This window comes from Alligator sinensis, unplaced genomic scaffold (assembly GCF_000455745.1).
Source record: "Alligator sinensis unplaced genomic scaffold, ASM45574v1 scaffold872_3, whole genome shotgun sequence".
NCBI classification, from domain to species: domain Eukaryota; kingdom Metazoa; phylum Chordata; order Crocodylia; family Alligatoridae; genus Alligator; species Alligator sinensis.
This window is the reverse complement of record NW_005842137.1, coordinates 2135826-2154746: the sequence shown is the minus strand read 5'-3', so window position 1 is coordinate 2154746 and position 18921 is coordinate 2135826. Positions and strand designations below refer to the sequence as shown.

Below are 18921 nucleotides of genomic sequence, written 5' to 3'. Positions count from 1 at the left end.
GAAACTTGTTCTGTAGGCCAACGCTTGACTTCCTCTCCATTTAACTCCAAATTAAGTCCATATCTGAGAGCTTGTCAGAAAAATGCATTCTCCCTACCTACTCCTGTAACTGTGGTCTCTTGTCTTGGGGTTGGACCAGATGACCCTGGAGATCCCTTCCCACCCTGATAGTCCATGATTAATTGGTAGAATTGGGACCATATTTATGTTCTAGGTGCTTACGGCCCATGCAGTATAAAGGAGTTCTGGTTACAGACTAGAGCTTTGATGTGCTCCTGAAATACAAAGAAATGATTATCAAGATGGTCCCATTGCTACTGCATCTGAGTTGCTGAAAGTCATCTGACCCCAGTACTCGTTCCTGCCCAAGGCAGGGGATCAGACTCAATGATCTGTTCAGGTCCCTTCTGACCCTAGCATCTATGAATCTATGTTTTTGGTCTATGCTTTTGCCATTAATATTAGAAGTTCAATTGTTTTGCTTTATTATTCAGTATAAGACAGCTGGGTGTCATACAGACCTAAATTTTTAGTTACTCCAGCAGTGCCAAACTCTTGTAAAAGAGGGCATGTTGGAGGACCTGGCTAACTCTATGCTGGTTTGTCTCATATCACACCTGGGCAAAAGAATGGAAAGACTCATGGGACTCAATTAATGACAAGGTAAGAGTATAATTCAAGTCATTCAATGTGGTTCTGTGGAAACTAGGACTTGTCAAGTGCGCTGATTTTGTTCTTTGATATAATTACAAGTTTGGTTGATAAAGATAATTGTGTACCTTTAATAGACTATTGCATGTCATTTGAGTTAGTACCAGGTGACATTTCAAATACACAAGAGATGCTGTGCAGTATTAATAAAGCACCAGTTGGAAGACGAACTGGCTATCAGATGTCAAGATAAGAAGCATTCACCAATGGGTAGTGATCATTAAATAGGCATGTTTCTAGTGAGGTTCTTCAAGTATTAGGTGTCACACTATTCAGCCATTTAGAAAAAAATACACTACTGATAAATTTTGCAGATGATACAGAATTTGGCAGCATGTTAAATAATGATGAAGCCAGAACAGTGACACAGAGCAAGTTGCATAGCTTGGTAAACTGGACCCATTCAAACACAATGCTCGATGGTCTGTTGAGCTCCCTTCTGACCCTAGCATCTATGAAAAAATGTGTTTGAATATAACCAGATGCAAAAGTACAGATCTAGGAATACAGAAATGCAGGCCACTCGGACAAAGTGAGGATTATACCATAGAAACCATGACTGGTAATAATCTACGGGTCAGAGTGAGCGAGCACCCCCACCTGACCTTCTAGTACCATGCTGTGGCAAAAGAACTAAGTTGATCCTCTGGTGCAGTGGAGACCAACTTTTTTGGCAGGCATGCCACAAATTAGCCTCATACCCTCCCTGGGTGCCACTCCAATCCCCTTCCCTGAGCGTCTACTGTTTAGAAAGGAAATGGAAAAGTTGGAAAGGGTACATATAAAAGCCACAAGGATGACCTGAGGGCTGGAGGAATGCCTCATAGTGAGCGACCTTCAAGCTCCATCTATTTAGTCAATCAAAAAAAGATTGTGAGGTTACAGAACTGACGTTCCTCGATGAGGGAAAACATACTGTGCAGTAAAGGGATTTGGGGACCTGGGATCAGTGAGCTTGTTAAAGCAACTCAAAAAGAGTGTTTTTAGGACAATCCTTGATATGCTCCTTCCCGTCAGTCTTTGTAGATGCTGGAGCAGGTTGCAAAGCAGCTGGGACCAGCTGCTAATTTGGCATGAGTCTCTGTCTCAAACATGTTTAGCACATACTGAGCACTACTAGCTTGGCTCTGTTGGCTTAGAAATGGTATTTAAAGGCTTTTGGCGGGGGGGGCGGAATTTGCTTATAGGTATATGCATTAGAATGGTTGAGGTTGGGCGGTAGGGGTTAATTGATTTCTAAGTCTGGGTCACAGACATCTCCCTCGTCCTTCCCCACCCCATCCTGGGTCCCTCCCCATTTCTCTCCATCCTTCTCCCTGAGAACATATAGCATTGCTTGAGTGCTTGCATTGGTTCTTTTCTGTTATCACTGTGTATCGATAACTTTGCTTTTTATCGAATGGAAAGGTCACGGTCAGTCTCCCCTGGAACAAGTTATCTGGATCCTAAATCCAGAGCAAAGAGGCTCCGTGGCCTCATTGCTGAGGTTGGAGGTGTGCAGAACAGGAACAAGAGGGCAGGACATAAATTGCACCTCCACTCCTAGGTAGAGCAGAGGTGCAGACCAACCCTCTGTCTGCAGGTTATCTTCCCGGCTTACAGACCCTCACTGACTCTCTGGGTAGAGGTCTTAGTGAAACCAGACTGCTCATCTTCCCATGTCTCAGGTCCTGTAATAGCTTTAAGTTCCCTTTCATCTCTCTTTTCAGCTTTTCAACAAGCCATCTCCTCAAAGCTAGGAGCCTGACTATGATATTTGAGTATTTAGGGGATCTCTTTATCTGAGTCTGTGTTTTCCTCTTCCCCCTACTTCCTCGGAGAACTCTGTGGGATCGAACTCCACAGCAAACAACCCACTGCAGAGGCCTGTCTCCCATTCATAAAGAACACTGTTCATCACAAGACCCACCCCTGGCTCCTCAGATGAGAGATAATGCCAGACTGGCCCCTTACAAGCAATTTCCTTCTCTCCCTCCTGTAAGTCCCCAAGACAATCTGATGCCTTCTGCTGTTATCGGCATTTTTGACATTGACATATGTAAATGATTTAAATCTTTTTTTAATGTTCCCTATCCTGCTGGATAAGGGCTATGCGGTGTTACCTTTGCTTGAGGGTCACCTTTCTCAGTGTTTGCATCTGACTCTACACAGTGATTCTGTGCTAATAACAGGCGACACTGGGGAGCTGGACCATCTCCACAGGGACTGGTATTTGCGATTTGACTCATTTCATAATTGCCACCCAATAGGAGGCAGCAAATACCCTAATCACATTTTGGCATTAGATGATATCAGATTCTTTGTTTGCATTTCAGTTCTCTGCAATAGTGAAGGGCAGGCATAAGACTTCTTTTCCAGCCAAAGCCAACCAGGGTAACTGTGTGCCTGGGTACCTACCAGGGTGATTGTGTGCTCTGGGCAGAAGCAGGGCACAGGGCAGCAGTGGCCACATGTTACCAGTGGCGCAATCATCTGGCAGCAGCTGCTCATCTTACTGTCAAAGCACTCCAACTGATTATCACAGGCACAATCTGCTCCAGCAAGTAACACGTGCGCTGTTCTTCAGTGCAATGTATTGATGTTGGAAATTGTGTACTATGGGGTTAGTGCTTGGTCAGCTGTTGTGGTGTTTGCAGAGTGATCTTCTATCATCAGATTGAGCTGGAATTTCTCCTGTAATCTGATTTCTTTTTTGGATAGAAAAGGAGGGTCAACCTGAGATCATAAAAGCAAGCAAGTTATGCTCAACAGCCCCGCATCTGCAGCAGCCTTTGTAGAAACAGAAGGATGAAGGTCTTGGTGGTTCTCTGTGCTCTTTTTGCTCTCTCTGAAGGCTTTACCAGGTACGTTGCTGTTTTACTGCGTTTCCTTGCTCTGATGCTGCTGCTGCTAACCAGCTTGCTTTAAAAAAAAAGCAAAAAAAAAAAAAAAAAGCATGTTGATAAAATGATCTCATGGTCCCTTCTGGCTCCCAGGTCATTTAATTTAACCACAGAGGGATAGGAAATGTAAAAAGCTTAAACATGGGAAGGAGAAAAGATCTCTTTTCAGATGAGGTCTGGGAAGAGATGGGAAGTTATGAGAAGGACAAGGCCATTCCAAATGGAGAAGTCACTTGTGCTGGCCGTGGTGACACTATACCCATGCTTGATAAGCAGAGGAGTATTTCAGTCCTTTTAAAATGTTGATTCCATCAGCCAAATAAGGAAACCCATTGCGAATGTCATGGGAGTTGATGGCTTTAATGCAAACTGTTTCTCTCAGGCTCAGAGCACAAGAAAAGTCTGTTGTAGGGCATTAGTGATTGGGGATCTTGGTTGTTGGTTTTTCTTTTTGCACACAAGGGTTCATTTGCAGAGAGGGAAGAAGATGAGGCAACTCCTGAGGGAAAAAGGCTTGCTGGAAGACTTCCTGAAGCACCACCACTATGACATCAGCACCAAATATGCACATTCGTTTGCTTCCCAGGGCGTCTACGAGCCACTCATGAACTCTTTTGACGTGAGTTTATGCTCTGGAATAATTCATTCGCTGCATGGAGGAAAGTGCATTATCAGGGCTCTATCAACAAATAGGTGAACTAGGCACATGCCTAGGGCCCTAAGTAAAGAAGGGGCCCAGTTGTTCTTATTTTACATATTATTACTATTGAGTGAAAAAATTAATATAAATATATAGTACAGGGGCCCATGAGTTTGTTTGCCTAGGGCCCACTACAGGGTTAATTCGGCCTCGTGCATTATGTTTGCTTTATAGGTTTCACAGGGATCCCAAGGCTGATGTATTGGCTGGGTAGGTCTCTCTGTCAATATAGACCAAAGCCCCTACCACCACATTTTCCCACATACAAAATGCCCTAGAATAAAATATGTACCCTGATTTTGTAAGGCAGACTGAAGGGAAAAGAAGATCTTTCCTTGTAGTAAGTAATTGAATAGCAGCAGCGCGGGAGCCCGGCCTGCTCATCGTTCTGCTCCCTGTGCATGAGCGACTGGTGCCTCCTGAGTCTGGGGGGGGGCACCCACAGAAGTGGTCAGCGGCGGAGACAGGGCTGGTGAGCACCCGCAGAAGCCACTGGCAGCATCAGGGGCAGGTGACAGCCCTGTCAAGGGGTGCACGTAACCCCCTGTAGCCTCACTAGCAGTTGCCTATGTCCCTGTGAGTCCAGATTTTACTTTCATTTCTGCTGTTCAACATCTTCATTAATGATGTGGACACTGGAGTCAGAAGCGGACTGGCCAAGTTCGCCGATGACACCAAACTTTGGGGCAAAGCATCCACACCAGAAGACAGGCAGGTTATCCAGGCTGACCTGGACAGGCTCAGCAAGTGGGCAGACGAGAATCTGATGGTGTTCAACGCCTGCCTATGCAGGGGGTCAGACTCGATGATCTCAAGCAAATCCCGGGACGTCTCAAGCAAATCCCGGGACGTCTCTCAAGCAAATCCCGGGACGTCATTCTCCCCCTGTACTCGGCCTTAGTGAGGCCGCAGCTGGAGTACTGTGTCCAGTTTTGGGCTCCACAATTCAAAAAGGATGTGGAGAAGCTTGAGAGAGTCCAGAGAAGAGCCACGCGCATGATCAGAGGTCAGGGAAGCAGACCCTACGATGACAGGCTGAGAGCCCTGGGGCTCTTTAGCCTGAAAAAGCGCAGGCTCAGGGGTGATCTGACGGCCACCTACAAGTTTATCAGGGGTGACCACCAGCATCTGGGGGAACGTTTGCTCACCAGAGCGCCCCAAGGGATGACGAGGTCGAATGGTCACAAACTACTTCAAGATCGTTTCAGGCTGGACATAAGGAAGAACTTCTTTACTGTCCGAGCCCCCAAGGTCTGGAACAGCCTGCCACCGGAGGTGGTTCAAGCGCCTTCATTGAACACCTTCAAGATGAAACTGGATGCTTATCTTGCTGGGATCCTATGACTCCAGCTGACTTCCTGCCCTTTGGGCGGGGGGCTGGACTCGATGATCTTCCGAGGTCCCTTCCAGCCCTGATGTCTATGAAATCTATGAAATCTATGTATGTTTGTGTCTGGGAATAAGCTGTGGTTCACATGTTCTCCCTACTGCATTTACCTGTTCCTGTCCTGGTGGAATTGCCAACTGGATTGGACCCTGCAAGATGAGACCCTGCAAGTAGACTTGGCCTCAGGCACCAACCTCAAGCATCCATGGGTTAGATGTGCAAGTCCTGCCATGCTACAGCAATGGCAGTGCAGCTCTGTGCTCCTGGTGCTAAGGGCTTTTGTGCCCCCATCAAGAGCCCACTAAAGTCAGTAAAAAGGCTCCTGTTGGCTTCAATGTCCTTTGGGTCAGGACCATAGGGCTGCATTTAGGTACCAGCATGTTCTATCCATTGAAGTATCTAAATATATTTACAAAAATAAATGGACAAGATTTGTAGGCAGGTGACTATATTTCCAAATGAAGTAAAATACATGCTGGTGTTATTGAAAGATTCGCAAGTGGTCTGGAAGGGATCATTTAGCTTTGAAGCAAAACTTTTTAGACTTTTTATGGCAAAGACCAGTAGGGGTCATTGGCTGACTGTGATATTCCACCCTCCATCCAACCATGATGTTGCTCTTAGCACGGACTTGCTTTTACATGGCTGTTTTTCAGACTCATGTTGGAAACTGTGTTCAGAGCTTGCAACAGTGACGAACATTATCAGAAGAATGCTAATGGCTACAAAGATGTTTGCATATGGAGCAGCCGACTTGTCTGAACCCAGTGAGACAATTAAAACACAAGGAGAAAGGCCTTTTTCAATTTGATTTTTCCCATGTTTCAACTACAGTTCTTCTGCCTCGTAGTCTAAAAACTAGAGCTGAGGCCCATTGCAGTGTGCGGCAATGTGCTCAGCACAATGTTCAGCACAGCTGCCCCATCTGCCCTACTCAAAAGCCAGCTCTGGTATGGGGACTCAGTGGGGGCAACTACATGTGTGCTCTACTGCAGAGCTGACTAATTAACTCCGCACTAAAGCATCACCATCTACACATGCAGCGCTATTAGACTGGAGTAAGCAAATTAACTCCGTTGTAAGATAGTACTGCCCAACACAAGTACTATCCTGTGGCAGAGTTATTTGGTGTGTCACAATGCACATGTAGATGGTGACCTGTGCTGGATGGGACACGAGAGTGCTACAGTGTGGGGGCTGCCTGCCATCTAGCCCTACGCTGTAGTACCCTTGTGCCCCAGCCAGTCCCTCTGTAGCACATTGTGCCAGGGCAGAGCGGCTCCAGGCTGGCAGGCTAACTGGCAGGGGGCTGCACCACCCTGGTTCAATTTGCTGCGGGCCTGAATGCACATATAAACACTGCACCTGGGAGCAACCAACTGCAGCGTGAACTGTGCTGGAGTTTATTCAGCTGCACTAATTGCATTTGTAGCTGTACCCACTGAGAGGAAAGCCTTGATTCAGGATCCCAACCAATTATAGGTCTGCGCTAAGGCCCAAGCTGCTTTGCCATCTCAAATCTGAGACAGTCGCAGGGGTACAGCTTCAGTGCCTAGGAGCTTTAGGTCAGTAACAGCAGCACTCCCAGAATTCAGGCACATGTAAAATGAGGCAGCAGCTGAGAAGGGGCTTTCCCACTGATAAGTTTGGACTAGGTACCTAAAGCAAGATTTGCCCAGATGCTTAGGTCTTCTATTGGCTCTGGCCTTTGGTGCTTATTCCTGTGAACATTTCACATGCCTGAAGTGAAGTATTTTACATGTAGAAGACACACATATATGTATAATTAGCTGTGAGAATCACTGTTGTCTCTCTTACCTGAACAGACAGAGTACTATGGAACAATCTACATTGGGACCCCCCCTCAGGGGTTCAATGTTGCATTTGATACCGGTTCATCCAACCTCTGGGTTCCCTCCGTCACCTGCCAGAGTGAGGCCTGCCGTAAGTAACTGAATGCTTCCTCCCCCATCTACGCTACTGCTTTAATATGGTGTGATGGAACAGATTGCATGAGAGACCCTATATTTGCCACTCAGGACACCTGGCTTTAATGCCCATTTCATAGCTAACTCCCAGTGTGACTCTCTGTCACAGGTTCTCAATCTTATTAGGCTCAAGGAATCCCACAATAGGCTCAAGACGCTCCTCACAAAATACCAGCTCTTACTTTTCATTCATTTTTTTGACTACAGAAAAATACTACAGCAATTCTTCTGTTGCAAAGAAGTTAGATCTTAGAAAGGGTTATAACACTGTGTATTCCAACTGAAATCTCTGGGTTTACCTTCTGAATAAGGTTTGCACACCTAACAGTGCTAACAATGTGTGGCACCCCACGGCCTTGGATCTCAAGGTGCTCCAGGATGCCACGGAGAATCACTCACATCTTGTGCTGCAAAGAGGCTTATGCTTAATTCTGCCCACAGTGCTAGTTGTCTTCTTTGTTTTAATGGGACTATCCGTGCAAGTAAGGTTAAGCCCATGTGTAAGTGGAGTTGATGATACTGGGTGCGTCTACGTGTGCATTAATGCACTTTTCATAATGCGCATTAAATTTAGTACCTTCAATGTGACATACTAAATCAATGCGCACTAGGCTGCCCTAATATGCACTACCAAAAGTGCGTATTTTTAAAGTTATGCTTAATGCACAGTAGCTTATTTCACTGCACAGTAGCATAATTGCATGTTTTTTTAGCGAAACTCTTTAATGCGCAGTAAAATAGGCTACTGCGCATAAAGCACATATGTAGGCATGCCCGATGGTTAAGACCTAAGGAACCGCACAGCAGGAAAGGGGGTCTGAAAGAATCACTTCTCACTCGCCCTGAGACACTGCCCACAACTGTAGTCAGCTGAGTGTTGGAGCTGGGTAAACCTTGTTATGTGCTGAGCTTTATCTTCTTCTTTATAGTAGGGCATCTGTTGATGCTTGTTCTAAATATTCTTTTGCAGAAAATCACCGGATGTTTAATGCATCAAAATCCTCCACCTACCAGAGCGCAGGAACCACCATATCCATTCAGTATGGCATGGGCAGCATGGCCGGAGTTGTGGGATCTGATATAGTGCTAGTAAGTACTAATATGGCAAAAAGGATATAGCCCTCCCCATTATTTCAATGATTCACAAGTGGCATGGCACTGTGCCAGCTTGCATCCACTGCGGATCTCACTCTGGAGGAGACAATAAATGGTGAGTCTCTGAATAAAGCCACCTAAGCCTTGGCTGTTACACAAACAATGAAACAGGATTAGTTGTACCACTGGGCACCACTGCTCAGACCCTCAAAAGGACTTAGGTGCATAACTCCTGGCTAAGAGGTGGGAAACAGGCCCACTGCCCCAGGGACACATGCCATAGGGCATCCAATTTCCCAAGATGTCTCCTCCTCATGGGGCGGGGTGGGGTGTGGTATTCTGCCACTGTGCAATACGCTTTTAAGGATGCAGCTCAATAAACTTATACCTTGCTCACCAATAGGTTTACAACAACCAGCTTCCCTCTGCCCTGGCCATAGGCCCATGCAGAGTATACTTAGAGTACAAGTACTTTCACACCCCATGGGAGCACTGGTTTCTTTGGTTCCCTTCTTATATAGCTCTCCACAGAGGTGGTGCCAGAAGTGAGTGGACAAACAATCATAAAGGCCATCCCCCCAGTGCTAAACCAGCATCTTTGCAATAGGCAGCTGGGGGAGGGGACCATTCTAGAAGCACATTACCCACTCTGCCATCCCCCAGAGCCCTGCCAGTCTGTCTTTTCCTGGGGCAAATACCTCCAGTGAAGTCCCCAGCACATATTCACGCATTGAGAGCTGTGAGTACTTTGATGAGAGGATACATAACCACCTCTCTCAAGCCAGCTGCCCACAGTAGGCACTGTAACTGTGTCTGGTCCCCCTATGGCAGGGGAGATAGCTTGACTGCTCAGAGCTGCCCTAGAAGAGGAGTGAAAACCGGAGTAAATGACTCCATGAGTACTCAAGTTGTGTGTGTGTAAACTGTCTCTCCTGCTCTCAGGATGCATAAAGCACAGAGCAGCAAAAACATCTCTTCTAAGGACAGTCTTACCTGCTCAGCATTGCTTTTATATGACATTTCCTTCAAATACCCATCAACTCAGTGTCTTTCTGGCCAGATAAGGAGCTAAAGAACTGACCCTGCTCTTTCCCAGGTCTCCTCCTTCATTGACACCAACCAGCCATTAGCACTAAGTACCAGCGAGCCAGGACTTGTTTTTGCCTACGTTGAGTTTGATGGGATACTGGGCCTGGCCTATCCAGATATAGCTGTTGAAGGACTTATTCCTGTCTTTGATAACTTGATGCTCAAGAATTTGGTGAAGCAGCACCTGTTTTCAGTGTATCTGGGTCGGTAAGTGACTTGCTAAATGTGGAAGTTATGCCTTTCCATAGGAGTGTGGTGGAAAATCTGGGACCAAGATCCTTTGGTTGCTCTCTGCTGCTGTTAGCTCCATTTTGTAGATGCAAAGTCTCAGGCATGGCGAGGTGCAATGACTTGCCTTCAGCCACCCATCCCCAGGGGTAGAACCAGGAGTAGAGCCCTGCTGTCCCAACTTCCATGGTGGTGTGCGGTCCACAAGAACACATCACCTCCTCATTGAAACAAAGTCCTGTTCCCTGTCCGTAGGCTATTGCCAGTGACTCTTTAGCAAGCAGTGATTATGGTGCTAGCCTGGGTATCATCCTGGCCTGACTTGCTATGTGACCTGGGGCAAGACAATCTTCTTCTGTGTGCCTTTGGTTCTTGCTCTATAAAAAGGGGATACTGCTGTTGAAAGTGCTCTCAGGTCCCTAGTGAAAAGTATCCTAGGAGAGCTAAATTATTCACTAGTTGTTATGATGTGTAATTGGTCACCTAAATCACGCTCTGCTGCCCTTGATAAATGACTTAAAGTATTTTAAACAGAAGAATAGCAAATGGTGAAAAATGAGTGATGGTTTTGCTGGTGGCAATATACTTAAATTAATTATTTCTCTGAAATGATTGCATTAGAAACAAATGTACATGTTTTCTCTTGTTTTTGAAGGAAAGCAATTTTTATTATGAATAGTGCATTACTGAGACTGTACTTTGTTGGTAAAGGGACTGTCTTTTTTAGTTTCTGTTTTTGTACAGCACCTAACACTGGTATTTCAACTAATTATATGCATTCCTCATTTTTAGAGAGGTATTTGGTAGTATGCTCATTTTTGGTGGAATCGATGAATCTTACTTTACTGGCCCTATCCACTGGATCCCTGTCTCTTACCAGGGCTATTGGCAGATCTCAATGGACAGGTATGTAACACACAAAGGTGATTAAATAACTATGATGGATTTTGGTACACTTCCACAGTTGCAATTATAAACCCAACACCCATTTTTCCTTCATTAGTACCTAACTCACACTGATTTTAGAAGCCAGGATATCAATGGTGTCTAACCCCATTAGGCCCTAAGGTAAATCCTACTAGATGCTATGGGCATCCTTGGGTGCCTAAATACCTTTGTAAATTTGGCCCCAGGCCCCATCTGCCTGGAACTTAGAAAACCAATCTGTTCCCAACCTTCGCACTGACTGGCTGGGTGACCCTAATGATGTCACTTCACATCCCTATGGACTTTTACAATAATCACTATAAAGTTCTTCTGCTATCATCTCCATTCCAGATATGTGGTAGGACAGACAGGGCACACATAAGGTTGGACTGGGCTGTGGGCCATCAGTCCAAGGGGACATGCTAGAGCAGGATTTACCATAGACAGCACTGAGGTCAAGTTGGGTATCAGTCATTGGGAGCCATTGGTCTCAGGAGACCATGAGGATTACACCCTTGGTAGGTTACTGGGTACCACCACAGCTTCTTTAGTGGCTGAGAAGTCCGATGCATGACAGGCAGATCCTCCAGGAAGTTGCACATACAAACTCAGTTAAACTTGGTCTGGCATGCCGAGTACCAGTTTCTGATTCCTCTTCTCTAGCTCATCATTGACCCTAGCCATCTTGAAGCGATGTAGTCCCTGCTTCACGGAGGCTTTCCACACACAGTGGTCTGAAGCAATTGATTCCCAAACTGGGTATCAGCAACAAGACAGAGTTGTAATGAGATCAGGGCCAAGGAAGGTCCTTGGTTGTACCAGCAAGTCCAAGCCAAGGACAGGACCACTCAGGAACAGACAGGACAGGAACGCCAGTCCAAGATGGGATCAGGCAGGCATAGCAGTAGAAACAGACAGGACCTAGAGAAGGATCGAGGCAAGAGTGAGGCACAGGTTCAGGCAGTGCAAGGTACTGGTAGGGGTTCACACAAATCAAGATTCAGGATGTAGGCGAAAGCAAGCAGTCGGGCAGGTCAGCGAGGTTCCAAGCAGCCCAGGAGACACACAAAGCAGTCTAGGTGCTCAGACAGCCGTCTGCTGGGAGGTTTGAGCTTACAGGCCAGTGTGGGTGGGACCTCTTCCTGTGGACCCTGGGGATTACTCAGTCAGGGCCCTGATCACCTCCAGCTGGAGCTAGGAACTGGATCAGCCCCAGCTGAGCATGGACCCGTTCCAGATCCTCAACTTGTATGAATTGTCATAGTTCATTTATGCCAAAGGAGCTGGACTGGGATCTGGGCCAGTTTTCTTGGAGCTGGTGCTAACCTTAGCGGGTGTGGGAAGCCGCCTCTTGACTTCAGTTGGTTTTGGGTTGCATCCTTCATGTTATGGCAGTTGACTGTATGGAGGCCAGGCTCCTGGAGTCCTTGTTCTGGCAGACATCAGGATGAAGGCAATGAGAGCTGGCTTGTGTAAGGACAGCGCGTTTACTGAGTCGGCCACTTGAGGCCTGAGCCTGAGGAAGTAATGCTGTTTGTTCTGTTGTTAAGGTCTAACATTTTACAGCCTCCTGTACATTTTTGCTATTTCATGTTCAAGCACCTTATTTATGTTTTCAATCACTCAGCATCATTGTGAATGGCAAGGTGATCACCTGTGAATCTGGCTGCCAAGCTATTGTTGATACCGGCACTTCTCTCTTGGCTGGGCCTGCAGCAGAAGTCATCAACCTACAGAAAGTCATTGGAGCTACTCTCATACAGTATGGCGAGGTGAGAGTCCTTGTGGGAGCCTGTTGTCACACTGCACCCTGCACTGAAAAGGGTTTGAGTCCCTGGAGCATTCCCAGCAGAGCCTGCAGGCTCAGCCTCACTCCACTTCCTGAGCTTTGGCTTTACTAGTAATTCAGAAAAAGCAACAATGCAAAAGCCGCAGGGTCCTGGTTGGTCCTAGGGTTTCCTGTGGGACCTTCTCTATTCTAGTTCCCTACTTCCTATTGGTCCAAATAACTACTTTATCTCAGATGGGTCCTTGGCAGCAAAATGATTTGTATGTCTTACTACAGCTCCAGCAGCATGAGTTTGAGCCCCGATCTGGACTTGCACTGAAAGCTGCCCCCAGCTGACTCAACTGTACATAGGGCTTGGTCAGTGTGGGAAGGCAAAGGCCACGTAACTCCCAAGTGTACAGTTGGCTATCAAAACTGGCATGCACTAGCCCAACATGGCCATTAGGGTTGTTAACACCTTTGATTTATTCTGGATTAACTCATATGTGGGGATAAACCATAAGGCTTTAGTTATGGGGGGGAAAAAAAATTATAGGTTTATAGGTATAAAGGTCTTAGGAGTTACATTAAAAACTTTATAGGTATGAAGGTCTTAGGAGTTACATTAACATAATTAGGGGAGAAAATTTATCCTAAACTAGCTTTGGGCACTATCCTGGCTGACTCTAGGACTTGACATTTGTGAGAGGGGGAGGACAGAGGGCTGGAAGCTCTAGATTTATTTTATTATAACTGTTACATGAACAGTTAATTATTTCTTTTTGGGATGATCAGTCCTTTCTCTTGGGCTGGATCAGAGTCAGGATGATGCGCTCATGATGGTCTGGTTTGGTTATCCATGGAATTAACAAACAGAAAGTGGGTAATTATTAAGGCTTTTATACATATGAATCAATAATCATTTCAGATGTGGTTGATCTCTAGAGAAAACCAATGATGTCTTCAACCAAATGCCTGCCTAATTTAAAGCCAAAACAACCTAAATCCAAACTCTACCTAGTTCCATCTATTTCTGAGCAGTGACAATGGGACCAAATTTAATCCTGCTGCTCATTGGGCATGTCTACACATCACTGTGCTTTAGTGCTTCCTTTTGGAAGCACTAAAGCACAACGCAGTAACTTCCTGTACAGCACCATGCATGAAGCACATGTTTAGATTTTGCCACTACTTTGCCGTAGTGATGGACTAAAACCGTGGAGCCTGCCACCATCGCAAAGTTGCTGCTGATCATGTGATCCATATGTTACCATAGTATGCCGTATGGTGACGTAGCACATCACTATGGCAACGTAGGGCGATGTGTAGATGCACCCATTAGCTTTCTATAATTTACTTTTCTCAAAGCATTCAGGCACGACTTCTTGCTACAAATACAGGATTCCAGAGTGGTCTCCCATCCAAGTGCTATCCAGACCCCAAACCACTCAGCGTCTGAGACTGTCCCTTTACTCTTTTTTGCTTTGCGAAATGGCCATGTTGTTTCTTTCATAACTGGATTCTCTCTCATTTTTTTTGTCTTCTGTAGTTTAAGGTCAACTGCAATGACATTCCCAGCTTGCCTGATATCATCTTTGTAATCAATGGGATCCAATTCCCTCTGCCTCCTTCAGCCTACACTGAGCAGGTATGATATGGAGTCTTTCTTCATGGGACACAATAGCACGGTGGGGCACAGCTAAATGACTGGGTTCAGTCTCAGCTCAGCTGCCCCCTCCCATTGCACAGCTGCTCAGGGGGAAGGGCTTGGGGAACAGAGCAAAGGCTTGTGGGAAAGCTTTGGGGATAAGGAGCTGGGGATTCAAAGCCTATTGAAATCAGTAGAAAGACTGACATCAGGAGGCTTTGTATCAGGTTTGCTAGGAGAGGTCTGAAGTACTGCCTGAGGAGTGTATTAGCAGTATCCTATGTAAGACAGGAAGCGGGGTTATTCTTCTCAGCTCAGAGGTGATGAGGCATCAGTAGGAGTGTTCTCCAGGGTGGAAGGACAAGAAAGAACTGGCCTAATTTGAAGAAAAGAAGATTTGAGTTGGATAGCTGGAAACATCCTCTAACTCAAGAAGTGTGCTAGAACAGGCTACCTAGAGATGCTGCGAGAGCTCCTTTATTTAAGGTTTTAAGAATGGGTTAGATAAGCATCCATTGAAGCTAGCCTTCATCTAGTTTTACCCTGCCTTGGGGCAGATGGTTGACTTGATGATCTCTTGATGTTCTGCTCTACTATATTTCTAAGGCTCTAAATCCCTGCTGGTGCTCCAGCCACAATGGCTCTGCCAGCTCACTAGCTGGCTGCCCCCCCAGCCACAATGGCTCTGCCAGTCCATCACTAGATCAGGGGTTGGCAGCCTACGGCCTGTGGGCTACGATCGGCCTGTGGAGCTACAGTAACCTGCCTGTGGAGCTGGGGGGCTTTGATGGGAGTCTGATGGCGGAGGGGCTTTGCCCATGCCATGGCCAGGCAGGGGGAGCTTCTGCTGGGCCACAGCAAGGGGAAGCAACTGGTATCAGCAGCCAGGTCCTAGCACCAGCCGGTGTCAGACCCAAGCTGGGTCATTCCAGCCAGCTGCTAACGAATATTGCCAATTGCTGCTCTAGTTGGAGCCAGTGACAGGATTTTGCCCTGTAAAACTTGACTAAATAAAGCTGTTGGGAATTTCAGTGACAGAACCAACTCCTCTATGTAACAGAGAACAGGGTGTGCTCTGTTACTCAAAGGGGCTTGAGCAAACAGCAGAACAGCTTGCAGGTGGCTGCACTCCCAGTCAGGCACAATTACCTGATTGGGGACATGTCCCAGCTGTTTATTATAAAAACAGGGCTCTGAGCAGTGTAGCCTGCAGTTTGCTGCCAGCAGCCGGCAGAGAGATTATCATCTGGCTGGAGCTGCTGCTCATAACATCTTGTAGGTATAGGGCAGGAACTATGGGGATGACTGGAAGTTCCTGGTCCTGGGGCATGACTTAAAACTACACCCTGCTGCAGCTGGATGGTGTGGTGGGACTGCCAGTGGTGGGGCAGTCTCCAGGAAATGCCACACCTGTGCCTCCCCAGTGAAGGGCGAGTATGGGGCACCAAAAAGCCTCAGCCCCTGCTGCTTGTGGGTTACCCCATGGAGGAGAAAGGTTAGGGGAGCACACCCCAAAGACAAAGCAAGAGCTTAACCTTACAGTGAGGCCTGTGACAGGGCCCAAGTCATGTGAAGGGACCTGAGGCAATGCCCAGGCTGACAGCAAGTCCTGAGGTGTATGAAAGAGCCAGGTGTGAGGCTCCAGCCAAGTGGGGCCCTGAGCCTATGAGGGAGCTGGGTATGAGGCTCCTTGGGCAAGGGGACTGAGTACCAGTGTCAGGCAAGGGGACGGAGGTTCAAGCAGATTGAGGCCCAGTGTCAGTTAGAGGATGAAGCTCCAGTGTGGGGGCATGAGGGGACCAAGAAGGTCCCGAGCTCAGCAGGGAGATCAAGGAAAAGAGGACTGGGAGCCCCGAGTGAGTGAGATTGAGAGCCTAGTATGAGGGCACAGGGATTGAGACCCTAGTGTGAGGGCATGGGAGTGAGAGTCCCAACACAAGGAACTGGAGTGTAGGTCCTAGTACGAGGCTGGGTGTTAGGCCATGTATGCCATCTCCGAAGCATGAGACATGGTATAAGGGAAGGTTCGGAGCCGTGTATAGGCCCTTGGCATCAGGGCAAGTAAATGGGCAACCTTCCTCCTTGTTATCAACTTTCTACTGATTTCATCAAGGGCACAGCAGGCGAGACAGGCGGGTGGTTTGCCTTAAAACAAGTAGGTGGGCCAACATTCAGACTGGCCCCGGGATGCCCATTTGTTACACTCTGGAAACAAATAAGACTTACTAACCAATTATTTTAATGTTTGGTTCTTTTGGTCCAAATCTAGGTTGGCCAAGGAGAGTGCCAAAGTAATTTTCAGGCCACGGCTAGCTACCTGTGGATCTTGGGAGATGTATTCATCAGGGAGTATTACAGCATCTTTGACAGGGAAAACAACCGGGTTGGTTTGGCCAAGTCTGTTTAGACATCAGCCAGCAGCTGGTGCTACGATCCATCCTGCAATCAATTTACATGTGATATCTCTGTAAACGATCGCTCTGGTATACAGTTGATAAAATTCTTATCAAGAAATAAAAACAGGAATAATTCAGAATTTTTGACCACACATTTATTTGTATACAATAAAAGCTCCAAAACACTTCCCAGTTCAAACTGCTAGACATACCCACCACCCCATAACACAGCCACATCATATTCCCCTTACGTTTCCTACTGTACTTCCAACCGTACATGCAAACCTTGCTCTGACTGCTTCTCCCTCACTGTTACCCCACTTTTGATTCCTTGATCAAAAGTGGTTTCTCAAATAAAGCAGTAGAAAGTACCTTTTTTTCTACTCTGAGACTTTCAGGAATTATTTATCAAACCTAGGACATTTCACATGGTGTATCTGTCTATTATCCATCATCTGTTATAGTGCCTGGATCCTAGATCTTATAATGAGGCAATTTGCACAGAAATGAGAATTAGAAAAGTTTCTGTAAAGCAAAGAACAAAAGATCATCCCTGCCCTCACCCCCAAACCCCCAGATCTCACATATCACTCCAAATGTCAAGACAGAAAATCTGATTCTGGATTGAGATTTGTGCACAAAAGATCATTCCTGCACCCCATGCCCCACCCCGATCTCACATATCACCCCATTTCTGGATTGAAATTTGTGCCTTGAGGAAAATCTCCAAGGAATACCATAGGACTAATTTCAAGAGAAGTCTCAAAATTAGGCCAAGAAGAACCTGGTTGAATTCAGCTATAAGGCATCCATGCATGTTCTCATCAAGCTAAACCCAAACTAAATTGCTTCTGCACAGGGGAAAGGTTGGGTAATCAGGACTTCATAGCTCCCGTCTCATGAAGTGGCATAGTTTTGCCTGATGGCTCTACATCCACCATCTCAAGGCATTATCACTCAAAGGTTGGAGAACAGAGACATTATTTGGTGATGCAGGAGCTTTAGGGAATCAGACACACACAGTCTGCCATCCTACTTCCACTGCGTCAGACCAGTGGAGGCAAACAGGCATGGAGATTACTCCCATCGCATTTTCTGTGGCTCCGATGGGTCAGTGTTTTGCCAAAAATACTAAAATAGAAAGAAAAAGATATGAAGCTTGAAACAGGCTGTGGGAATAGGTATCTCAAATGCTGACATCAGCTTTTACACAGAAGCATCACAAAACAGACATCAGAGCAAGCACCTGGCTTTTCTAGTCGCCCGTGCCACTGAACAGCTACGTGTAGCATTCAGAATGCAAGAGAACATCCATTGAGACCATTGATGAAGGACATTTTCAATAGCCCTCAAAATCTTGATGGATTTTTGTTGTTTTTATAGAAAGTTGTCATGGACATGCACAAACACCTTTTGCATACAATGTGTTCCTTTTTCTTATTTATTTGTTAAACCATCCATTTGAGTGGCCAAACGGCATCTCCTCCCTGTACCACAATGCTCTCGAGGCTGTGGTCAAAGAACACAGACTGTGCAGGTTGGTAAGGGGGCAACAGGACAAGTCAGTTAAATCCCCAGCATCGAGGGAGGAGAGTGGTTGCAGTGGTTTAAGAGACCTCAGTTCAGTTCCTGGATCTGCTAGATATACCTTGTGGACTGTGAGCAAGTCGTGTGATCTTTCTGCATCTCAGACCCCTGGAAGATGTTCATTTATTGGCATGATGGGATCTGATCCTAGACCCCAACAATTGCCCATCCTTGCCATGCCATGCAACACATGTATGACAGAACATGTGATTCTGGGATCAGGGCTCACATCACAATCATACCCTTTCTATTTGCCAGAATAGGTTAGAGTCTGGAATCACCTGAACTAGGAAGTTCAAAGTCAGGCATTTGCAGCTCTGCTTGTAGGGCTGTGGTTGCCTGGCTCTGCAAGTGCCACAGAGGGGCAAGTCCCCATGCTCAGCTTTGAAATTGCTGTCTGTGGGGGGAGATGACCAACTCTCCTCTCCACCCCCAGTTGCAGGCCCTTGGGCAGCACCAGTTGGATACTCTGAGCTGATTATTATTAGCATGAAGACAGGGCAGCCTGGTGCATT

The 18921-nt window shown here is 46.5% G+C and overlaps 1 protein-coding gene across 1 annotated transcript; it reads left to right on the top strand.

Annotated features, from left to right (window-relative positions):
* The first annotated feature begins 3498 nt into the window (after positions 1-3498).
* On the top strand, positions 3499-16830 carry LOC102384109 (embryonic pepsinogen-like). Its single transcript, XM_006025285.1, has 9 exons — positions 3499-3554; positions 4056-4212; positions 7507-7624; positions 8639-8757; positions 9860-10059; positions 10873-10986; positions 12635-12779; positions 14325-14423; positions 16693-16830. The coding sequence occupies exons 1-9, from the start codon at positions 3499-3501 to the stop codon at positions 16828-16830; spliced, it is 1146 nt and encodes a 381-aa protein (XP_006025347.1).
* The last annotated feature ends 2091 nt before the right edge of the window (positions 16831-18921 follow it).

Coding starts and splice junctions, on each gene's coding strand:
- LOC102384109 (XM_006025285.1), top strand. CDS start 3,499: ATGAAGGTCTTGGTGGTTCTCTGTGCTCTTTTTGCTCTCTCTGAAGGC. Junction 3,555..4,055: donor CTCTCTGAAGGCTTTACCAG/GTACGTTGCTGT, acceptor TTTGCACACAAG/GGTTCATTTGCAGAGAGGGA. Junction 7,625..8,638: donor CTGCCAGAGTGAGGCCTGCC/GTAAGTAACTGA, acceptor ATTCTTTTGCAG/AAAATCACCGGATGTTTAAT.